At 38.6% G+C, this 20,099-nt stretch overlaps 1 protein-coding gene across 2 annotated transcripts in view; it reads right to left on the minus strand.

Moving 5' to 3' along the window:
- Positions 1 to 3,627: 3,627 nt before the first annotated feature.
- The window catches only part of LOC104084717 (mannosyl-oligosaccharide glucosidase GCS1), a 29,538-nt gene continuing 13,066 nt past the window's right edge, over positions 3,628 to 20,099 (minus strand). For both annotated transcript variants that reach the window (XM_070191920.1, XM_070191919.1), the window contains 13 exons: positions 13,272 to 13,393; positions 13,034 to 13,141; positions 12,868 to 12,941; positions 9,310 to 9,435; positions 8,467 to 8,534; positions 6,987 to 7,136; positions 6,863 to 6,913; positions 6,642 to 6,698; positions 4,826 to 4,975; positions 4,541 to 4,632; positions 4,317 to 4,426; positions 4,161 to 4,224; positions 3,628 to 4,053 (listed from right to left, as the gene is read on the minus strand). In XM_070191920.1, the coding sequence (XP_070048021.1) occupies positions 3,909 to 4,053; positions 4,161 to 4,224; positions 4,317 to 4,426; positions 4,541 to 4,632; positions 4,826 to 4,975; positions 6,642 to 6,698; positions 6,863 to 6,913; positions 6,987 to 7,136; positions 8,467 to 8,534; positions 9,310 to 9,435; positions 12,868 to 12,941; positions 13,034 to 13,141; positions 13,272 to 13,393 (1,317 nt within the window). In that variant the 3' untranslated portion in view covers positions 3,628 to 3,908. The remainder of the gene's footprint in view (positions 4,054 to 4,160; positions 4,225 to 4,316; positions 4,427 to 4,540; positions 4,633 to 4,825; positions 4,976 to 6,641; positions 6,699 to 6,862; positions 6,914 to 6,986; positions 7,137 to 8,466; positions 8,535 to 9,309; positions 9,436 to 12,867; positions 12,942 to 13,033; positions 13,142 to 13,271; positions 13,394 to 20,099) is intronic.

Raw genomic sequence — 20,099 nt, forward strand, 5'->3', positions numbered from 1 at the left:
ATATTCAGTTGAGAATATTAAGAAAGTGAATGAACTAATCGCCACGTGAATTTATTTTATGATGACAGGTGTCATGGGAGTTATTACAATAAAGAAGAATGATTGTGTTTAAAAGGTGTAGATAACGCTGCCACCACCACCACCCCCCTTCCCCCCCCCCCCCGAGTTGTTCGCATATATACTATACATATTAGCTTCAAGGCTAAACATAATAATATAGCCAAGGGACTTATGATTAAAGTCATTAATAGTTACGGATATAAAAAGGATGAATTAATCCCTAATTATACGTGATTTGCTATTATTATCTTAATCGTTACAAATCAATCACATAACAGGAAATTAATGCAATAAATAACAGAAACATACAAGAACTAAACAAGGCAAACGGCTTTGAGTGATAGTACTATTTAATCCACCCTCCATATCTTATATCCCCATCGAAAATTCTATTAAGTCATATTGTCAATTATAGAATTCTCTTAATGTTCTCTATTATTGGAAAACTATTTCTTTCCTACTAAATGAAGGATGCAATCATCAATAAAATTTCTATTTCGTTTACTCTCTCAGTTTATTTACTTATTATTGTTTGTTCCTTTTTCGCATCAATTATATTTAAAAAAGTGAAGTAAATCGGTTGTTGAAAATTCGAATTATTTTATTTAATCGCTTTGACTTTAAAAACTATTTTTTGGGTTAAATAATATACTTTGAAAAATATTGAACCTACACTCAGCATGTTGTCATACAAACTTTTATGCATGCTTTTTAAACTTACTCCATACCATTACATATTAACCAGAATTTCTTAACTTTAGTCCCTAAGGTTAAACATCCTTCCAACACCTCCTAATACCATCCCATTGGGTTTTGCAACACTATCTACAAATAAATAACCAAAACCCTGATTAATAGAATTAGGCCCTTTCTATCGACACTGATTCATCCTACTAAGTGTAGCTTTATCCTTGGTCGATGTGTTGTGGATAATGCGATTATTGTACAAGAAGATCTACATTCTTTCCACAAAACCAAGAGACGATTCAGAAAAATGGCGTTAAAAATAGAACCTCAGAAAAGCTTTTGATCATCTCGAATGGTTCTTTATATGCTACTCCCTACAAAAGCAAAATTTTTCAAACTCCATTATTAAACTCATTATGTCTTGTGTTACTACTTCCTCCATCTCTATTCTAGTTAACGGTGAACCCATTTCTTTCTTTCAACCCTTCCGTGGCATTCTACAAGGTGACCCTTTATCTCCTTACCTTTTTATTATTTTTATGGAAGCACTTTCACAGTTGATTGATGAAGCTATCCACCTCCAACGTTGGACTTCGATAAAGATTGCATGTGTTAGACCCTCTCTTTCTCACCTTCTCTTTGCAGGCGATCTTGTTTTGTTTGCCAAAGTAGACCTACTGAATGCTCAGACCATCATAAATATCTTTCACCACCTATCTGCTCAATCTGGGCAACTTATCAATTTTACAAAGTCAATTCTCTTTTCAAAAATGTATCACAACTAAAAACACTATAGCGTCAGCTCTCAATATACGCTTAGCTTCAAATTTTGGCAAATATTTGGGCTTCCCCAAGTCCAATTACCACCCAAAGTCTTCTAACTACCAATATATCCTAGACCGCATGAATAATCGTCTCCAAGGTTGAAAAACCAAATTCCTCTTTTTAAGCGGCCGCTCCACCCTCATTAAATTGGTTCTTAATTTCATTCCCACATACACTATATAAAATAATCTACTTTCACCCAAAATACTTCATCATATTGACCGCATTCAACGATATTTTCTTCGGGATTCGAATGTTTCCCACAATAAAATTCACCTCCTCAATTGGGACACTATTACTCCGCCTAGACAAAATGGTGGATTGGGTATCCAAAAAACTTACCCTAAAAACATGGCTATGTTGCCTAGCTTAACATGGTGTTTCATCCAACGTCCCTCTTGCCTTTGGGCTTACATCCTACAAGGCAAATATTGCCATCCACATCTCACGCATGGCTATGTTGCTTAGCTTAACATGGTGTTTCATCCAACGTCCCTCTGGCCTTTGGGCTTACATCCTACAAGGCAAATATTGCCATCCACATCTCACGCACTCCCATTCATTGACCTTTACCACCAAGGCCACTGACTCACACATCTAGAAGAGTCTCAGCAAGGCTGCTGCCCTATACCATGCAGGCACGACATGGAATGTTGGTAATAGACACCACATTAGCCTTTGGTATGTTCATTGGATCCCCCCAAACTTATCACTAAGACAATTAATACAGGTCATTTACTCTCTCACGAATCTATACTGTCATATTCTATTTCCACCTTACTATAATTTGACTACTCTCTCCTTTGAATTCCCACAATATATTTACTATTCATCTACAACACCTACGTGCCTCTATTCCCTGACCGTAACTCCACTCACCGTGGGGACTGACTCTCAGGTATTTGTCACTCTCTTACCCCCAGGCCACAGGTAATTTAAAGTACTCACATCTTTTTGATGCATGCAGGTTGTTGCTCCGTGAACTACCGACTATCATCGATCCATCACACATTTAATGAGGGGAATGGAGTGGTGGATCAACTAGTATGTTTTGGAAGGCAAATGGCTACCGAACTACAACACGATGTTATACTTTTCGACACCCCTCCCCCACCTTTTGTTTCTTCGCAGTTACTTTTAGACTCTAGGGGAACTGTAACCTTGCGTTCAGTTTCCAGTATGCAATCGTACTTTCAGCTTTTAATAATATAAATGCTTGTTTAAACAAAAAACAAAAAAATATAGGTCGTTGTCTTCTATTTGCACAAATTCTACTTTGTTGCAACTCTTATATTCTTGACCGCCTATTCTTACTGATTAATTTGCTAATCGAAAGTTGTAAAGAATGATTGTTTTACATTCATTATGAAGACATCCTATTCTTCACTTTAAATCTCTAAAACGAAACAACATTTGAATTACAGGTAAGTAAAAAAGCTAGAAACGGTGTTTAGCGTTGCTAAAAATCAAATGTTTTCTCTATCTTTAAAGGGTTTGACTATATGTTTTGGGTACTTTTACTCAATGTCATGATGAGACCGAAGTGGTTGAATTTGTCAAAATGTTCTCTTTAATTAAATACTTGAAAGTGGAGCTAACAGAACGTGGGGCTCTGCTTGGAATTGAGAACAATTATATGCACAGTATATACCAGATCTATGTCAGTTGATACAATGAACGTAAAACTTAAAAAGAAAAAAATGAGTGGCATGAGATTTCACAGAACTGGCTGATACTCAAATAAGGCTTAAAAGAAATCATGTTTGCTTATCTCGCTCAATTTAACTTCTAACATGAATTACACAAATCTAAACAACAAATTTAACTAGTGTAACAAATTCGAATTTCTAGAATTTGTAGATGTTATGTAAACTAATGTTATAGCACAATTAGGCCAATCGTTTAGCAATTTGAATTATCACATTGCCCATCACAAGCTCGAACAAAAGATGAAGGCTGTGGTAGGTTAACAGCCAGCATAAAGCTAATCAATTCATGGTGAATTCTCACACTGCAGATTAATATGTGACCAATATGAACTGAATTGGCACATCATGGTTAATAGGGATTCATATAGCTTAACGGACTTGCTTGGTATTGAGGTGTAGGAGTATGTCCTAATTAGCTCGTCCCAACTCACTTTTGCAGTATGTCAACATTAAACTCTTTTATCAATCTCATGGGCGAACCAAATAAGTTACCTCTAAATTCTTTAGTAAAATGCATTCTCGGATATCGATGGATTATCAAAAATACTATTACTAGTTGTAGTATACATATAAATGCAGAATGTCAAAAATGATTGTTTTGGCTCCATTAGTTTGATATTACCATCACTAAACTTCATGGTAAGCTTCTGCCATGATCAATAGCACAGTGGCTGTCCATCCAGTAAACAGGCGTGCACCTTTTCCTTTCCCTTTCTTCTGATCATATTGTTCCCACAGATACCCTGTCCGCTGATAGTTCCCAACTATATTTCTGTGATATGTTAAAAATGAAACAGTATGATTGTATACCACATGTGAGCAGCCACTCTAACGTATAAAGAAATTAAGGAGCAGTTTCAGTTGGGAGAACACCAGTACCTCATCAAATTGCTCCTCAAATCATTGTAGATGGTTTTGGCTCTTTCTCTGTATGGTCCAGGCTCTTCAAAAATTGAAACAGAAATAAATTGGTTTAATGAACATCTCAAATAAAACAAAGGATCAAGAGTATACTTGTCCTTGTTCATTTTGTACCTTGAGAGTAGTGATGAAGTGAGGAAACAATCAAATAATTCAAGGGTATCCAGATTGGCCCTCTCCAATACGGAGGGTCATGCTCTGTGTTTCGTTTCATATACATGGAGCTGTAGCATCCAAAACAACAACAGAATAACATTTCTTCAGATGTTCTTAACAAAGAAACTAGGAATGGACAAAATTGTTTGCTGGATTGTACATATATCAGTCATTGCTATCACCTTGTTTTGGATAAGGATCTCAGCCCATAATCAGTCCACAAAATGCTCCTATTAGAGATAAGGTCAAGCTGTCTATCAAGTATCCATGAATCCTGAATGAAAATAAGCATGCATGATAATCCACAATGACCAGATCAGACAAGAGAAACCAGAAAATTAATAATAAAACTTTAGAGCATTTTACTGCCAGTTGAGCCCCCAAACAAAAGTGAATATAAATAAAAAGCAAACCAGAGTTAACAACATGTAATATGATATTTGCTCAAGTGATGCGTAAGAACTTACCGGTGGAATAAGCCTGAGGATAAATGGGAAAAGGCTCACATAACCAAGATGAGGAACCAATTGTAAAACAGGCTTTTCTAGGACTTTTCGTACGAGCTCTCGCCTTGGGTAATTGCTGCCAGTCTCCAGTATTTTCCAAGTTAATTGAACCTGAAAGGAAAAGAGCATTCTTGAGGAAAGAGCACACACTACCTCTCATGGCCCATAACCCACTCCACAGGGGAGAGGATCGGTTTTTTTTTTTGGGTTGGGAGGGGGGTTGTTCCTGAAAAGATGGTGAGACAGAAATAATGTAAATGAATGAATGAACGTAGATTCTTGAAATTTGGAACACACGGTACATGCCTGTGTTAAAACATCTTGGAAATCAATCATACTTGGCCCTCTTCGACTTATATGAACTTAAAATCTTAAAATTGGGGAAGAACACTGCAAGTATAAACATTTTGAGTCACCACTTAAAATTGGAGGAAGAGACTATCTTCTAACCACATGATAAGATCCTTTCCCAGTCCAATGGTTCCTTCAATATGGTATTGTTGTCCGATAGCAATTGCACAGTTTGGTTTAGATTTTGGGGCAGTTAACAAAGTTAGAGTTAATTGGCCTGTAAGCAATACATTATTGTCAGGGCTAATATCTTTGCTAGGGTTTTTTTGTAAAAAATTATTAGGGTTTCTTTCAGTTTAGAAGAATTTGTATTGGTTTAGCTATTGACCTCCATTCTCATTTTGTAGTTCTCATCTATGTTATGATGGTGGAAAGGAAAATTTGAGCTAGTAAACGCAAAGGATCATGATTTACAATCTACTTAACAAAATGTGAAAGCACCAAAGTAAGCATGTGTAACAAAAAACCAATTAAAAAAGAAAAAGAGTAACAGCAATTAAGAAGGCTAAACTAAAGTCATATTACTAAGACTCAACTAGGTTTCTCATTAGTTCTCTTTTTCTGGAGAAACTTGATTTTTTCTTCCTCCGGAAGCATTTTTGAGCTCCTCTCTACTTTGAACTTAAGATGCTTAAAGATATCATTTGATATTATTTTGAATTGCACGGTGACTCGTGAGGTTAACAGATTTCAAGATCGGAATTCCTCAATTTGCGTATAAGAGAACAAATTTCAAGATCCAACCTCTCGCACCTCCTCACTGGGGCATCGGTGTTCCTCCTTTTTACATGTCCAAACCATCTCGGCCTTGCTTCCCTCATCTTGTCCACCACGGAGGCTACTCCCACCTTGCCCCTTATATCTTTGTTCCTAATCTTATCTCTCCTAGCATGCCCACACATAACATCCTCATTTCCGCTACTTTTATCCTCTAAACGTCTGAGCTCTTGACTGGCCAACACTCTGCCCCATACAACATAGTTGGTCTAACAGCCACTCTATAGAGCTTACTTTTAAGTCTCGGTGGCACATTCTTATCACATAGAACACTAGATGTGAGGCTCCATTTCATCTACCCCTCCAATACGATGTGTGACATCATCATCAATCTCTCCATTTCCTTGGATTATTGGCTTAAGATACTTGAAGCTTCCTCTCTTGGGGATGACTTGTGTATCAATTCTCACTTCCACATCCGCCTCAAAGTGCAAAGTGCTAAATAAGGTAAAACAGCATGCATGGAAAATAAGACAAGATTCCAATGAGTTAATCATGGATAAGACCATGAAGAACCAGCAAAAGTACTTCATCTGAACTTGGTCAGGTTTGGAATGTAGCAAGCACAAATAAGATCTGCATCAATCACATATATGGAAAACTCAGTGGACTCTGCCCCCAAGATATGTTAATATGATAAACCACGTACCTTTTCTGTATGATTTCCATAATCACAATAAGCTCCATTGGCACTGTCTAAGTGCATCTGCAACATTAAAAAACATTTGAAAGAAATGTTGACGGTCAATAAGTGCAACAGAGATTTTAAGGGGTGCATCAGTTATCCTGTTATCATACATAGTTACAAGTTAATGATAAAACCCTATCTGGATAGGAATAAGTACGCTTAGGAATTAGAAGATGTTTCACCTTGTTAAGAAGTTCAAAATCTGAGAGCATCTTTGCAGTAAAGCCATACTCCTGCAAGAGTTAATGCAGGACTCAGCAAATTATACAAACAATAATGCTTTAAGAAACTTCTGTATTTTAATACCTTTTCAACATCTTTATCCATCTTCAGAAGCTCTGCAATTGAATGCATGGAATCTGCTGCAAGATGCATCCAGCATCTAAGATCCACATGCCGTTCATCTTCATTTGGGTGAGATGCACGTGGATAATCATCCAGTCCAGAGGATAATGTCTGTAGAAGCCAAAAATCGTGCGTTTTATAGTCAATTCATGCACGAAGCAAAAAGAATCAGCCTCAGGAATGACCTAGGGTGATCACACAGCACTGATCCTGTATTTGTCCTATAATATGCTTAATTTTGTTCGCGATTCCTTAAGAATATCTTGCCCATTTTTGTTAGGAATATAACTTTTAGATAATTTGGTAGATATGAACATCTCGGGGATGCAATCCCTACACAATGAGTATACCTTACCCAAAAGGCAAAAACAACCTAGACAAGAATCAAAAAATAAAATGAACCCCACCAGAAAGTCAGATGCTACTCCTAATTCCTCGCCCAAACTCCTGTGATTAACAGTGGCCCTGCTTCCCTTGATGTTTCTACTATCAAAATTTAACAAGTCACCAACCTCTTCAGCTCTTTTCATTTTGGTAGCTCCTTCCTTACCGACTTCAGCTCTTTTCATGTGAGAGCAATGTCTACTATCCTCTGGACTACTTAATTAGTACTACTATTGAGTACTATTTATGAAAAGGAAAGGCACAGATGCTCCAATAAGGAGGTGTGAAAGGTTGGCCTTGGTTGGTATGAGGAGAGGTAGAGGTAGGCCAAAGAAGTATTAGGGAGAGGTGATTAGGCAGGGCATGACGCTGCTTCAGCTTACCGAGGACATGACCCTTGATAGGAGGGTGTGGAGGTCGAGTATTAGGGTGGAGGGTTAGTAGGTACTCGTGCATTTTTCTTGTCCATACTAGTAGTATTAGTGTTACTATGTACTTTCTTATTTTTCAGATTTCTATCACTGCTTGTAGTTTCTTTCGATTCGGTTTTCTTGTTATCTTGTTATCTTGCTGGTGTTATGGTGCCGTTGCTTTTTTATCTTTATTGGAGCCAAGGGTATATTGGAAACAGCTTCTCTACCTCCTCAAGGTGAGGGTAAGGTGTGTGTACACACTACCCTCCCTAGACCTCACTTGTGGGATTACACTGGGTTTGTTGTTGTTGTTGGAATTTTTATTATAACCGAAAGATCACCTAGGGCTAGTGGCGCACAGTTCAAAACTTGATAGATAATGGGATCTGCCCCTCTACCCTTCTCCACTTAAATACCAGGCTTTTTTATGTGGCTGGGTTCGAAACCGTGACGTGCGCCAAACCTATGCATTCCGCTCTTACCACTAGACCAAAGCCCTGGGGCATATCAGAAATTAGACTTGATGAAAGGAAAAGAAAAATAATACACATGAAAATGATACTACCTATCCAGTTTTCTGGAAAAAGGAAGAAAAAATACATCAGCAGAGATGTTTTCAGCATAGATATGTTTTAGATCAAAACCTTAGGATTTAGTTCACGGATCGTAGCAGCATCTCTTCCATGCCAGTAATAGCTGCCCAGTTCCTTCCCTGGAATTGCAATACTTAACAGGTTAAAACACATACTATGGTATTAGTAGAACTCAAAGAAATATCAGAAACCGATTGGGCGCAGAAACATTGGTTCAGAACCCTGAGGAAAAAGCCTGAGTTAGAAGATATATATTCTAAATTAAGCCAACAAATTATTTTCCTCCTTAGGATCAAGGCTTAATTATTTTTACATCGAATAAGGCTATGGGTAAATGGGGTTGTTTCCTAGCTATTCTTAAGATTAAGAGCAAGAGACCCAATATTGAACCCTTATCTAAACATGGTTAATAATTACAAATTGCTGGCAAAAGCTCAAAGCTACTTCCTACTGATAAAGATTCCTGTTTGATGTAGACCTTGCTGAAATAGTTGCTTTTTTCGTTACATAAAGTGCAGAAAATGGTTTTTTCCCCCAATTGAAATTTTTGCTCTTCCACTGCTGCTGCAGTTTTAAACACTTCATAAAGAAGATTGCAACGTCCAATGGTATTGTCACTTCTGATTTACAAAGGCACAAACTCAAAAGGGCAAACAGATGGAATTCAAGCTGACACGTGAAGCGTGATCCCCACTAATTCTACACCTAGAAATAAGACAACTCTAAGATCACCAGAAAGCTGAAGGCTATCTTAAATGCTTTCTCAAAATTGTTTACATCCAACATGAAGTTAAACAGATACTTAGTGACATAGCGGTTAATTTCATACCTTATCCAGTAGCAATAAGAGTAGGTATATCTTTTTAAGGTAAATTCACAAGAGAGGAAATTTACCAGACTGGGTTGTGTTAAACCATTTGAACCATGCTTCAAGCCGAACAAATGCCCGGTCCAAGAAGACAGAGATATCACTGGCTTCAGCAGCAGCAAACTTTTCTTTCTTCAGGTTGGAAATCACATCTGCAATGCGAAACTTGTTAATGATTCCACACAAACTGTTCTACGACACCACTGAAAATTGCTTAGCCATACTCGTTATGAACTGATGCAGAAAATTGGGGTCCAATTAAATATGCAACACATAGTATGTTAAGATAGCTAGAGCAGAACTTGCAGCCAACAGGTGGCAAACTGAAAAATGTCACATCGATAGATTGAATATTCCTCATGCTTAAGAGGAAGTTCAAGAAAATGTTCAAGCTCATGAACTGTAAGAAGATACACACTGTTGAAAGTAGATTAAACATCCAAGTGCTATAGCGTAAGTGCTTTCAAGTTGACATGCAAATGTACCAGCTCCACATAAAAGCCTGATGTAATCAAATTTGGCACAGTAGACCACCACATATACCAATCCTGAACTACTCTTGTAATTCTTTCCGACAGAGAGCACCATTTTATTGCTTAAAATATACAACATCATTGTGTCTAATCTTACTTTCTTGTATCAAAACAGAATTGACACATTTTTTTTATATCCGAGAAATCCCCGCCCCTCGAACATGTGGCGTACGCCTAATCCCACATCACGTTATGCGCTCTTACCACTTACCATTCATCTAAAGCCCGGGGCCGAATTGACACATTTCACTCAAAGATACATAAATTTGTTCAGCTATAACCCCAAAACACTCTCCGCCACAAGCACAAAGCAGAGCACATTGGAGAAAGCAGCTGAGCTTTTGAAAAAGACTGTTAAAGATAGGGCCCACACTCCGCAAAATGACTAATCAACCTGCTATGCCAGCTCTCTTACGAATTAACAAAGTTCAAAAGGTCATTTATAACTGCATTGTATGATTAAACTAAAGTAGACAAGATTGAACAAGGCCAGTTAATACATGTTCCACTCACTGGGTCAGTAAAGCGCAAAGCAGTGCTCTTTATCAAGAAATAGTTGGGATTTTGGACTCTGTTAACAGAAAAAACCTTCTGAACTTCAGAATTTTAGCATAGATACCTACATAAAATCAAGGGATAATTTCAGAGACATCCCCTCACATTTTGCTCAATCACACTGTCCTCTCTCGTGGTTTACAATATTACACATACCTCCCTTATTTGATATTTTGTGTAACAATTCTTTTAACATATTTATCATCAATATAAACAATTATGATCTTACGAATTTGCCCTTTTTAGTATACTTTTTAATTAAATTTGTAAATATTTTTTAAAATAACAATAATTCCTATCTCTGTCACTGTTAAAAATTCCTTTGGGATAATGCTCAAACCTCATGTCTCGTTTACAAACAATCTAACAATTTCAGGATTCATATAAACATATCAACTTGCATACTATTACAACCTAAATAATATCTACAGGAGTAACAGAATGGCTAATGCTCAGTAAAACTAAAGTGGTACCGAATTTTTTCCTCTCCCCAAACAAACAACAAAAGGGCTAAACTAGATCATAAAAGATTTTTCTTCTCAATTAATATTCTCTATCTTTCTTAAATCTTGCTTATTTTTATAGAATCTCCCATCGCACCCATGACACAAAAGAAACCCGCCGAAAGAATCCAACATCGGAAAAACCTTCTAACGAGAAATAAGAGGGGCTAAACCTGTATATTAATTGAATATACAAAACTGAAGTCAACTAAATAAAAAGCAAAACCAGTAAAACAATGTCTCTCTCCTTTTTTCACAGTGCCATGAGATTCCAATAAAACTAACTGTCAAGAACATAGTAGGGTGAAGAATGTCCTGCAGTGAGTGCTCATATCACATCCGATGGCAAGTGATGAGAACTACAAATATACGACTCAAAAAGACTCGGGAGTTGCTGCCCGTGGATGCCCATTATCTCCTCCAGACACTGCTTCCTGTGGCGACTGACGGCCACCATTCAAATATTCCTTCCATTAATGCGCCAAGCCATATCCAATTGCTTGGACCATGGGGTTGCAGAACTGGATGCAATTCGATTTTGTTTTTCCATAATGGGGGATGGAATAGTAAGGGGAGTGGAAATGAATTTTATTTAAAGAGATGTTTATTAAATTAATTAATTAAAAATTATATTAAAAAGGGTAAATAGTCAGATAATAATTTTTTTATATTAATGATTAATATGTTAAAAGAATTGTTACACAAAAAAACAAATAAGAGAGGTATGTGTAATATCTTAAATTACGAGGGACGTCAGTGTGCTTGAGCGAAACGTGAGGAGAAGTCTTTGAAATTATCCGTAAAATCAATCGATTAATTGCATTATACAAGGATCAATATCTACCACGAGTTCACATCACGTATCCTTGAGGTCCACAATCTAAAAATTGCAAACAAAGCATCCATCATTGGACAATGCAAAGCAAGCTTTAAATCGGATCTAGTTTATCAATCTTATGCTAGATGACATGGATAGAATCAAATCTTTTGTCCAATCCTATACTGCATCAAAGTTTTGGTGGGCAGATTTCGTATATCCTATCGTTGGGAACATCTGTCAAGTGTCACACAACACTTCAGACTCCACCATTGATTTCACATCTCTAACTTTTCTTGAATGTGGCATTACATCAAATATTGTACTTCTTTGCATTTGTAATGACATTCTCTCCTCTTTCCTAAACTATTTTCTAGTTTTCTTGTTAAACTTCAGAAAGCTACATTGTTCGTACAAGGCTCTTTAACCGCCTCATTTCGTGTACATAATAGACCATTAGTGTATGGGAGGTAAGAGTCCGCTTTCACCTAGAGCTATGGCATTGAGGTTGGGAGAGCCTGGTCTACTACAAAAAGGTGATTCTAAGAATGGGATTTGTGCCCTACCATCCAAAAGAAAATGTATGGGTATCAAAAAATAGGTAGCAAATAGAAAATGGAATTGTCTCAGAATGATGCTGTTTGCTGCCAAATTCAGAGCCGTATCTTTTTTTTGCTTCAGGAAAGTACCGACTCTACAAATCCTCTTAACCAACTAGTGAAATGTTTCCATATCCATTTCAAATTGTTTAAATAAAGAGATTGAGAATAAAAATCCAGATCAGCTATGGCATATAACTTTTGTCTGCAAATTAGATTTTTAACCTCACCCTATCTTTTTCAGCTGTTTTTGCTCTCCTTCAGATTCATTTGTACATCGAAACTTGAAACTCTTCTTCTCACCCAAATGATGGAGACATCACTATTCAGCCTGTTGGTTTTAGCTTCTAATGATACTCAAAATCCATTGATTTAAGATTACAAACAGATCATTAAACAAGCGGAACATATGTTCCAGCACTAATGAGAATTTAGTGTATGAATTAACAAGGATATTGACTCAAAGGACAGCACAATGATGCTTGCAAAAATAGAATATTAATAGTCTTCTCAACAAGAATAAGATGTGGATATCTTCTCAAGACTAGATTCTACAAAAAAGTTGAGAAATGAATACCGCGCAAGGCCAAAAACAATGTCGGCGGATTTCCATTAGTTGGATGCTGAAGAACAAATTCTTCTGGGACCTTACTGCAAGGTTGACCAGATAGAAGCTTTAGATAGGATTACACGGAAAACTGTGAAATGGTTACCTAAGCTTAGTGGAATTCATGATATATTACCTTAAGGCTTCAGCACCTAAGATTAGCTCGCGCGGAATCCATCCATCAATATTCATCAGATCCAGCCAATGTCCAATGATATCCAAGCTAATGTATATATCCCAACGCCTAAAGGTTTCAAGAATGCCCTAGTAAGTGCAAATTAGAGAGACTAGAAACCAACTGCAAATATAATTTTTAAGCAGTAGATATGAATTCAAAAAATAATAAAAATAAAAAACACGAACAAGCAACTGACCAGATTAGCAATTGATGAAAACCTTCGTCCCACAGAAAGCCCCTTGGAAAGAAGGGCCTACTTGGAACTGCTGTATATAGCTCAGCAGGCCAGTACAAGACAGAATTATCCCCAGCATTCAGCTGCATGAGTCAGGAGATTGTAGAACTTCGTTAGACATCCAAATGGTCATGATTATTAAACAAATAACTGAAGGACGCTAAGAGCGAAAAAGATTCAACTTCAAGAAGTACTTGTGATCATTAAAAGAACTTTGACGACCCAGTACTTGTAACGTGAAAAGGTTAAAACCAAATATCAACCTAGGGAAATGATTCATTAGTACATCCAAATTCTTGAAGCATATACTTGATGTGGTGCAGGGCAGAAAATTTAAAGCAGACTGCGACTCATTAGTTTACTGAAGCCAAAGAAACAAGAGAAACAGCAACTTGACTAGACGCTTTGGGGCTTTCTTCTGTTCTTTATTCTTTGGGGCGGCGAGTAGCTTTCAATATCAAAAGTCATGACAGGCAACATTAGTATGATGAAGTAAATTTTGCAATCAGGTTTAACTAGAACTTTTGCTGTTCTCTGCCCCAAGAAAAGTGTGGATTTGAAGATGAGAGCATAAACATGGGCAGGTTAGTTCTTGGAACTCTTTATTTTCAAGATTTTGCAATCAGGTTTAACTAGAACTTTTGCTGTTCTCTGCCCCAAGAAAAGTGCGGATTTGAAGATGAGAGCATAAACATGGGCAGGTCCTTGTCCATAGTTCTTGGAACTCTTTATTTTCAAGATTTTAGCAACTTATCCTCTTCTCTCATGGTCTCGCCTTTAAGTCTCAAATCAAAATGAAACAGCAGAATATTCCTATAACCACTTAAGCATTAATAGCTGCTAGAGAGCTAGTATGTATTGCGTCCCACATTGGTAGAGAAGGGTTTAGTACTAAGTAAAAACCCTATATAAATAGGTCTAATGTAAGACACAAATGAATACAAGATCTTTCTTCCCATATCTTAAACTCTTACGTGGTATTAGAGCCAGACTCATCCCAATTTATTATTTACCCAATGATGGGACCTGTTAGTTTATAGATATGTATAGTGTAGTCTTGTCCCACATTGGAAGAGGAGTAATATCTCCTTGTAGTGTATAGCTATAAATAGGGACCTCTTATATTGTATTTATCATCCAATATCAATAACATATTTTCTCTCGTGCCTTCTCACATGGTATCAGAGCATTAGTGAGAAAAGATCGTTGTGCGTCATTCCAGCGTTAACCGGGAAGAAAGACATCGTGTAATTTTTCCGGTGACCTAAGGCTTGTCTAAGTGGAAGTCACTTTCTGTCGGTGTTGTGCTAAAACCAACACCACCACGAGGTAGATCACCCTCCGACTACCAACCCCTGAAATTTTATCCAGCAGAAAAGCCGCCACACTCCTCCACGCACCGGCAACAACTTTTCCGGCGAGGGTTCCGACCACTTTCCGGCCATTTTTTCGCGAAGCTTCTTCAGGACAGTGTGCTCTCCTCAAAATTCCGAGCCTACCCATCTAATTCAAATCAAATTCCGGCCACTTTATATTTTTCCGGCGTGAACAGTGACCTTTCTGGCCATTTTTTGAAAATATTTCTTCAGGACAGCTTGCTCGCAAAGGAATTCCGGGTCTATCCATCCTGGTTACAACAAATTCCGACAACTTTGGAATTTTCCGGCGAGCTACAGTGTTTCCGGCATGAACAGTGTTTCCGACGCAGAATAGTGTTCTGTTTTCCTGTTGTAAACAGTGTTTTTCAAGCTATTTCTTCAGTTTTCTCACAAGAGTTACTTATTTCCACTATTTCAAGTTAACCCTACTACTACAAATTGTAGCGACATGGGAACCGATGCTTTGAATAGTCGGATGGTTTCTTTAGCAGAGTATATTGAGTTCCTTCAGTATAAAGCATGTAAGCAGACATCTTCTGAGATAGCTTCTGTTGTTCAAACAGGTAATAGCGTGACTTGTTTCTCCCAATCTTCATCCTCTGAGTCTTGGGTCATTGATTCAGGTGCATCAGATCATATTTCTGGTAACAAATCTCTTTTCACTACTATTTCGTATTCTCAATCTCTTCCAAAAGTCACAATGGCCAATGGGTCTCAAACCATGGCAACTGCAATAGGTCAAGCAAGCCCACTTCCTTCCTTACCTTTAGATTCAGTCCTTTATGTTCCCAATAGTCCTTTTAATCTCATAGCTATTAGTCGCTTAGCCAAATCACTTAAATGCGCTGTTTTATTTCTTGATGACATGTTTTTATACAGGAACGCAATACGGGGCGGATCATTGGTACCGGACGTGAATCAAACGGACTTTATTACCTTATCCTTGCTAAATCACATGGACTCACATCTTGTCTTCCTTCTACAACTTGTCCTGTTACTGATTCACCAGATTTATTACATAAACGGTTGGGACATCCCAGTTTGTCAAAACTTCAGAAAATGGTATCTGGTTTATCTCACTTGTCAGCTCTAGAGTGTGAGTCATGTCAGCTCGGTAAGCATACCCGCTCCCATTTCCCTCGGCGTCTTGATAATCGAGCAGAGTCACCTTTTACTTTAGTCCATTCAGATGTTTGGGGTCCTAGTCGGGTCAGTTCCACCTTAGGATTTCGCTACTTTGTCAGTTTCATTGATGATTATTCCAGGTGCACTTGGATATTTTTGATAAAAAATCGATCTGAGCTGTTTTCTATTTTTCAGACCTTCCACGCTGAAATTCAAAATCAATTTGGGGTTTCTATTCGCACATTTCGTAGTGATAATGCCCGAGAGTATTTGTCTTCCCCATTTCAGCAGTTTATGAAATCTCATGGGATTATTCATCAAACATCTTGTCCGTACACATCTCAACAAAATGGGGTAGCTGAAAGAAAGAATAGACATCTTATTGAAACTGCTCGTACCCTACTCATACAATCTCATGCTCCGTTGAGTTTTGGGGGATGTCGTTCTTACATCTTGCTATCTTATTAATCGTATGTCATCTTCAGCTATCCAGAACCAAGTTCCATTCTCTGTCATGTTTCCCCACTTACCTTTGTTCTCTCTTCCACCCCGTATCTTTGGAAGCACTTGTTTTGTCCATAACCTTACTCCAGGAACAGATAAGTTAGCTCCTCGTGCTCTTAAGTGCGTATTTCTGGGTTTCTCGAGAACACAAAAGGGGTATCGATGCTACTCTCCTGACCTCCAGCGGTACCTTATGTCCGCTGATGTTACCTTCTTTGAAACCCAATCATACTTCACAGGTTCAGGTCATCACTTAGATATTTCTGAGGTACTACCAGTTTCATCTTTTGGAGATTCAGTCACTCCAGCTCCACCACCTACAGCTCCAGTTGTAGCTCCACCACCTATAGCTCCAGTTGTAGCTCTACCACCTATAGCTCCAGTTCCACCACCTACAACTCCGGTTGTAGCTCCACCACCTATAGCTCCAGTTCCTTCACATAATCCAGTTCAACCTTCTGCAGCTCCACCACTCTTGACTTATCATCGTCGTCCACATCCAGCATCAGGCCCAGGTGATTCACGCCCTGCATCAGATTCTGCACCTACTGCGGACTTGTCTCCTCTTAGTCAACCAATTGCACTCCGCAAAGGTGTACGATCCACACTTAATCCTAATCCCCACTATGTCGGTTTAAGTTATCATCGTCTGTCGTCACCACATTATGCTTTTATATCTTCTTTGTCCACTGTTTCTATCCCTAAGTCTACAGGTGAGGCACTATCTCATCCAGGATGGCGACATGCTATGATTGACGAGATGTCTGCTTTACATGCGAGTGACACTTGGGAGCTTGTTCCTCTTCCTGCAGGTAAGTCTACTGTTGGTTGTCGTTGGGTTTATGCAGTCAAAGTCGGCCCGGATGGCCAGGTTGATCGGCTTAAGGCTCGTCTTGTTGCAAAAGGATATACTCAGATTTTTGGGCTTGATTATAGTGATACTTTCTCTCCCGTGGCTAAAGTAGCATATGTTCGTCTCTTTTTGTCCATGGATGTTGTACGTCATTGGCCTCTTTATCAGTTAGACATTAAGAATGCTTTTCTCCACGGTGATCTTGAGGAAGAAGTTTATATGGAGCAACCACCTGGTTTTGTTGCTCAGGGGAGTTTAATGGTTCTGTGTGCAGATTGTGCAAGTCACTATATGGTTTGAAACAGTCCCCTCGAGCTTGGTCTGGTAAGTTCAGCACAATTATTCAGAAGTTCGGCATGACTCGTAGTGAGGCTGATCACTCTGTGTTTTATCGGCATTCTGCTCCTAATCTGTGTATTTATCTAGTGGTTTATGTTGATGATATTGTTATTACTGGTAATGATCAGGATGGTATTACTAATCTGAAGGAACATCTCTTTCAGCACTTCCAAACTAAGGATCTGAGCATATTAAAGTATTTTCTAGGTATTGAGGTCGCTCAGTCTAGCTCAGGTATTGTTATTTCACAGCGGAAGTATGCCTTAGACATTCTTGAGGAGACTGGAATGATGGGTTGCAGACCTATTGACTCTCCTATGAATCCGAATGCTAAGCTTCTGCCTGGACAGGGGGAGCCTCTTAGAGACCCTACGAGATATAGGAGGTTGGTTGGCAAATTGAATTACTTCACAGTGACTAGACCTGACATTTCTTTTCCGGTGAGTGTTGTAAGTCAGTTTATGGATTCTCCCTGTGATAGTCACTGGGATGCAGTTGTTCGCATTCTTCGGTATATAAAGTCAGCTCCAGGCAAAGGATTACTATTCGAGGATCGAGGCCACGAGCAGATTGTTGGGTACACAGATGCTGATTGGGCAGGATCACCTTTTGATAGACGTTCTACGTCTGGATATTGTGTTCTAGTAGGAGGTAATTTGGTCTCGTGGAAGAGCAAGAAACAGAATGTAGTTGCTCGATCTAGCGCCGAAACCGAATATCGGGCCATGGCTATGACAACGTATGAGTTAGTTTGGGTCAAGCAGTTGCTCAAGGAGTTAAAGTTCGGAGAAATCAGCAAGATGGAACTAGTGTGTGATAACCAAGTTGCTCTTCATATTGCGTCAAATCCGGTGTTCCATGAGAGGACTAAACACATTGAGATCAACTGTCACTTTGTCAGAGAAAAAATACTTTCAGGAGATATTGTTACAAAGTTTGTAAAGTCGAATGATCAACTAGCAGATATTTTCACTAAGTCTCTTACTGGTTCTCGTATTAGTTACATGTGTAACAATCTTGGTACATATGATGTGTATGCACCGGCTTGAGGAGGGAGTGTTAGTTTATAGATATGTATAGTGTAGTCTTGTCCCACATTGGAAGAGGAGTAATATCTCCTTGTAGTGTATAGCTATAAATAGGGACCTCTTGTATTGTATTTATCATCCAATATCAATAACATATTTTCTCCCGTGCCTTCTCACAGGACCCCATCTTATATTGTCCACACTACAATTGTCATGCCTGGACGTGCGGGGGAGTGTTAAGTTCCCACATTGGTTATGGGATGAGAGTTAGGACTCCTTACATGGTCTTGGGCAATCCTCATCTCATGAGTTAGCTTTTGAGTTTGAGTTAGGCTCAAGTTTCATTTTCTTTAGCATGGCATCAAGGCTTCAGTATTATCATTGTGCATCATTCCAGCGACATCCGGGAATAAAGACCTCATTGCCGAGCAATTTTCCGGCAAATAAACAATTGTTCTGAGGGTTCGTTGCTTCCTAAGGGTACTGCGCATATACGTACCACCAATAGGATCGGAATCCCGTGCGACCAGAACCCAACAAAAATCGCCAACATTAGACCTCCCACGCCCACGCACACGCACTCGCACGCGCCGACCGGAAGGAGGAATTTTCCAGCGAGATCCAGCCACATGCCGGCGCGTGAGACTCACTCCGGCAGATTCCAGCGAGAACTTTTCCTCTCTGGAGATCGACTATTCATTCCGACCCTATCCATTCAGATTCCATCACATCCCAACGATTCTTAGCGATTCTTTCCAGATTCTAGCAAACGTTTTCAAATTCCAGTGACTGTTTTCAAAATTTTCTAGATTCCGGTTTGTTTTTCTGGTTCTTAGTGGTCGCATACTCTAATTTCAGCCGCTTGAACAATATTTTCCGGCAACATACAGAGTGTTTCCAGCTTTTCCTCATTGTTGCAACATTTATCTAAAGTTGTACCGGTATTGTTCGCCCATTTTTTGTTTTCGGCGAGTTTTCGCGAAGTTGGCATAATTACGGGAGGTTATTTGATTTTTGACTCCAACAAATGGCAATGAATATGTTGAATAGTTGGATGGTTCCTCTACCAAAGTATACTGGTTCCTTCAGTAAAAACTAAAAAACACGTAACAGACATCTTTTGAGATAGCTTCTGTTGTTGAAACGGGTAATAGCATGACTTGTGTCTCCCAATCTTCTTTTCCCAACTCTTGGGTCATTAATTCAGGTGCATCTGATCATATTTGTGGTAACAAATCTCTTTTCACTACTATTTCTTACTCTCAATCACTTTCAACAGTCACAATGGCCAATGGATCTCAAACCGTGTTAACTGGAATAGGTCAAGCTAGTCAACTTCTTTTATTACCTTTGAATTCAGTTCTTTATGTTCCTGGTAGTCCTTTTAATCTCAGATCTATTAGTCACTTAGGCAAATCACTTAATTGCTCTGTTTATTTCTTGATGACTTGTTTTATACAGGAATGCAGTATGGGACGGATCGTTGGTATCGCGCGTGAATCAAATAAACTTTATTACCTTATCCTTGCTAAATCACACGAACTCATATCTTGTCCTCCTT

Source organism: Nicotiana tomentosiformis, chromosome 12 (assembly GCF_000390325.3).
Source record: "Nicotiana tomentosiformis chromosome 12, ASM39032v3, whole genome shotgun sequence".
NCBI lineage: Eukaryota > Viridiplantae > Streptophyta > Magnoliopsida > Solanales > Solanaceae > Nicotiana > Nicotiana tomentosiformis.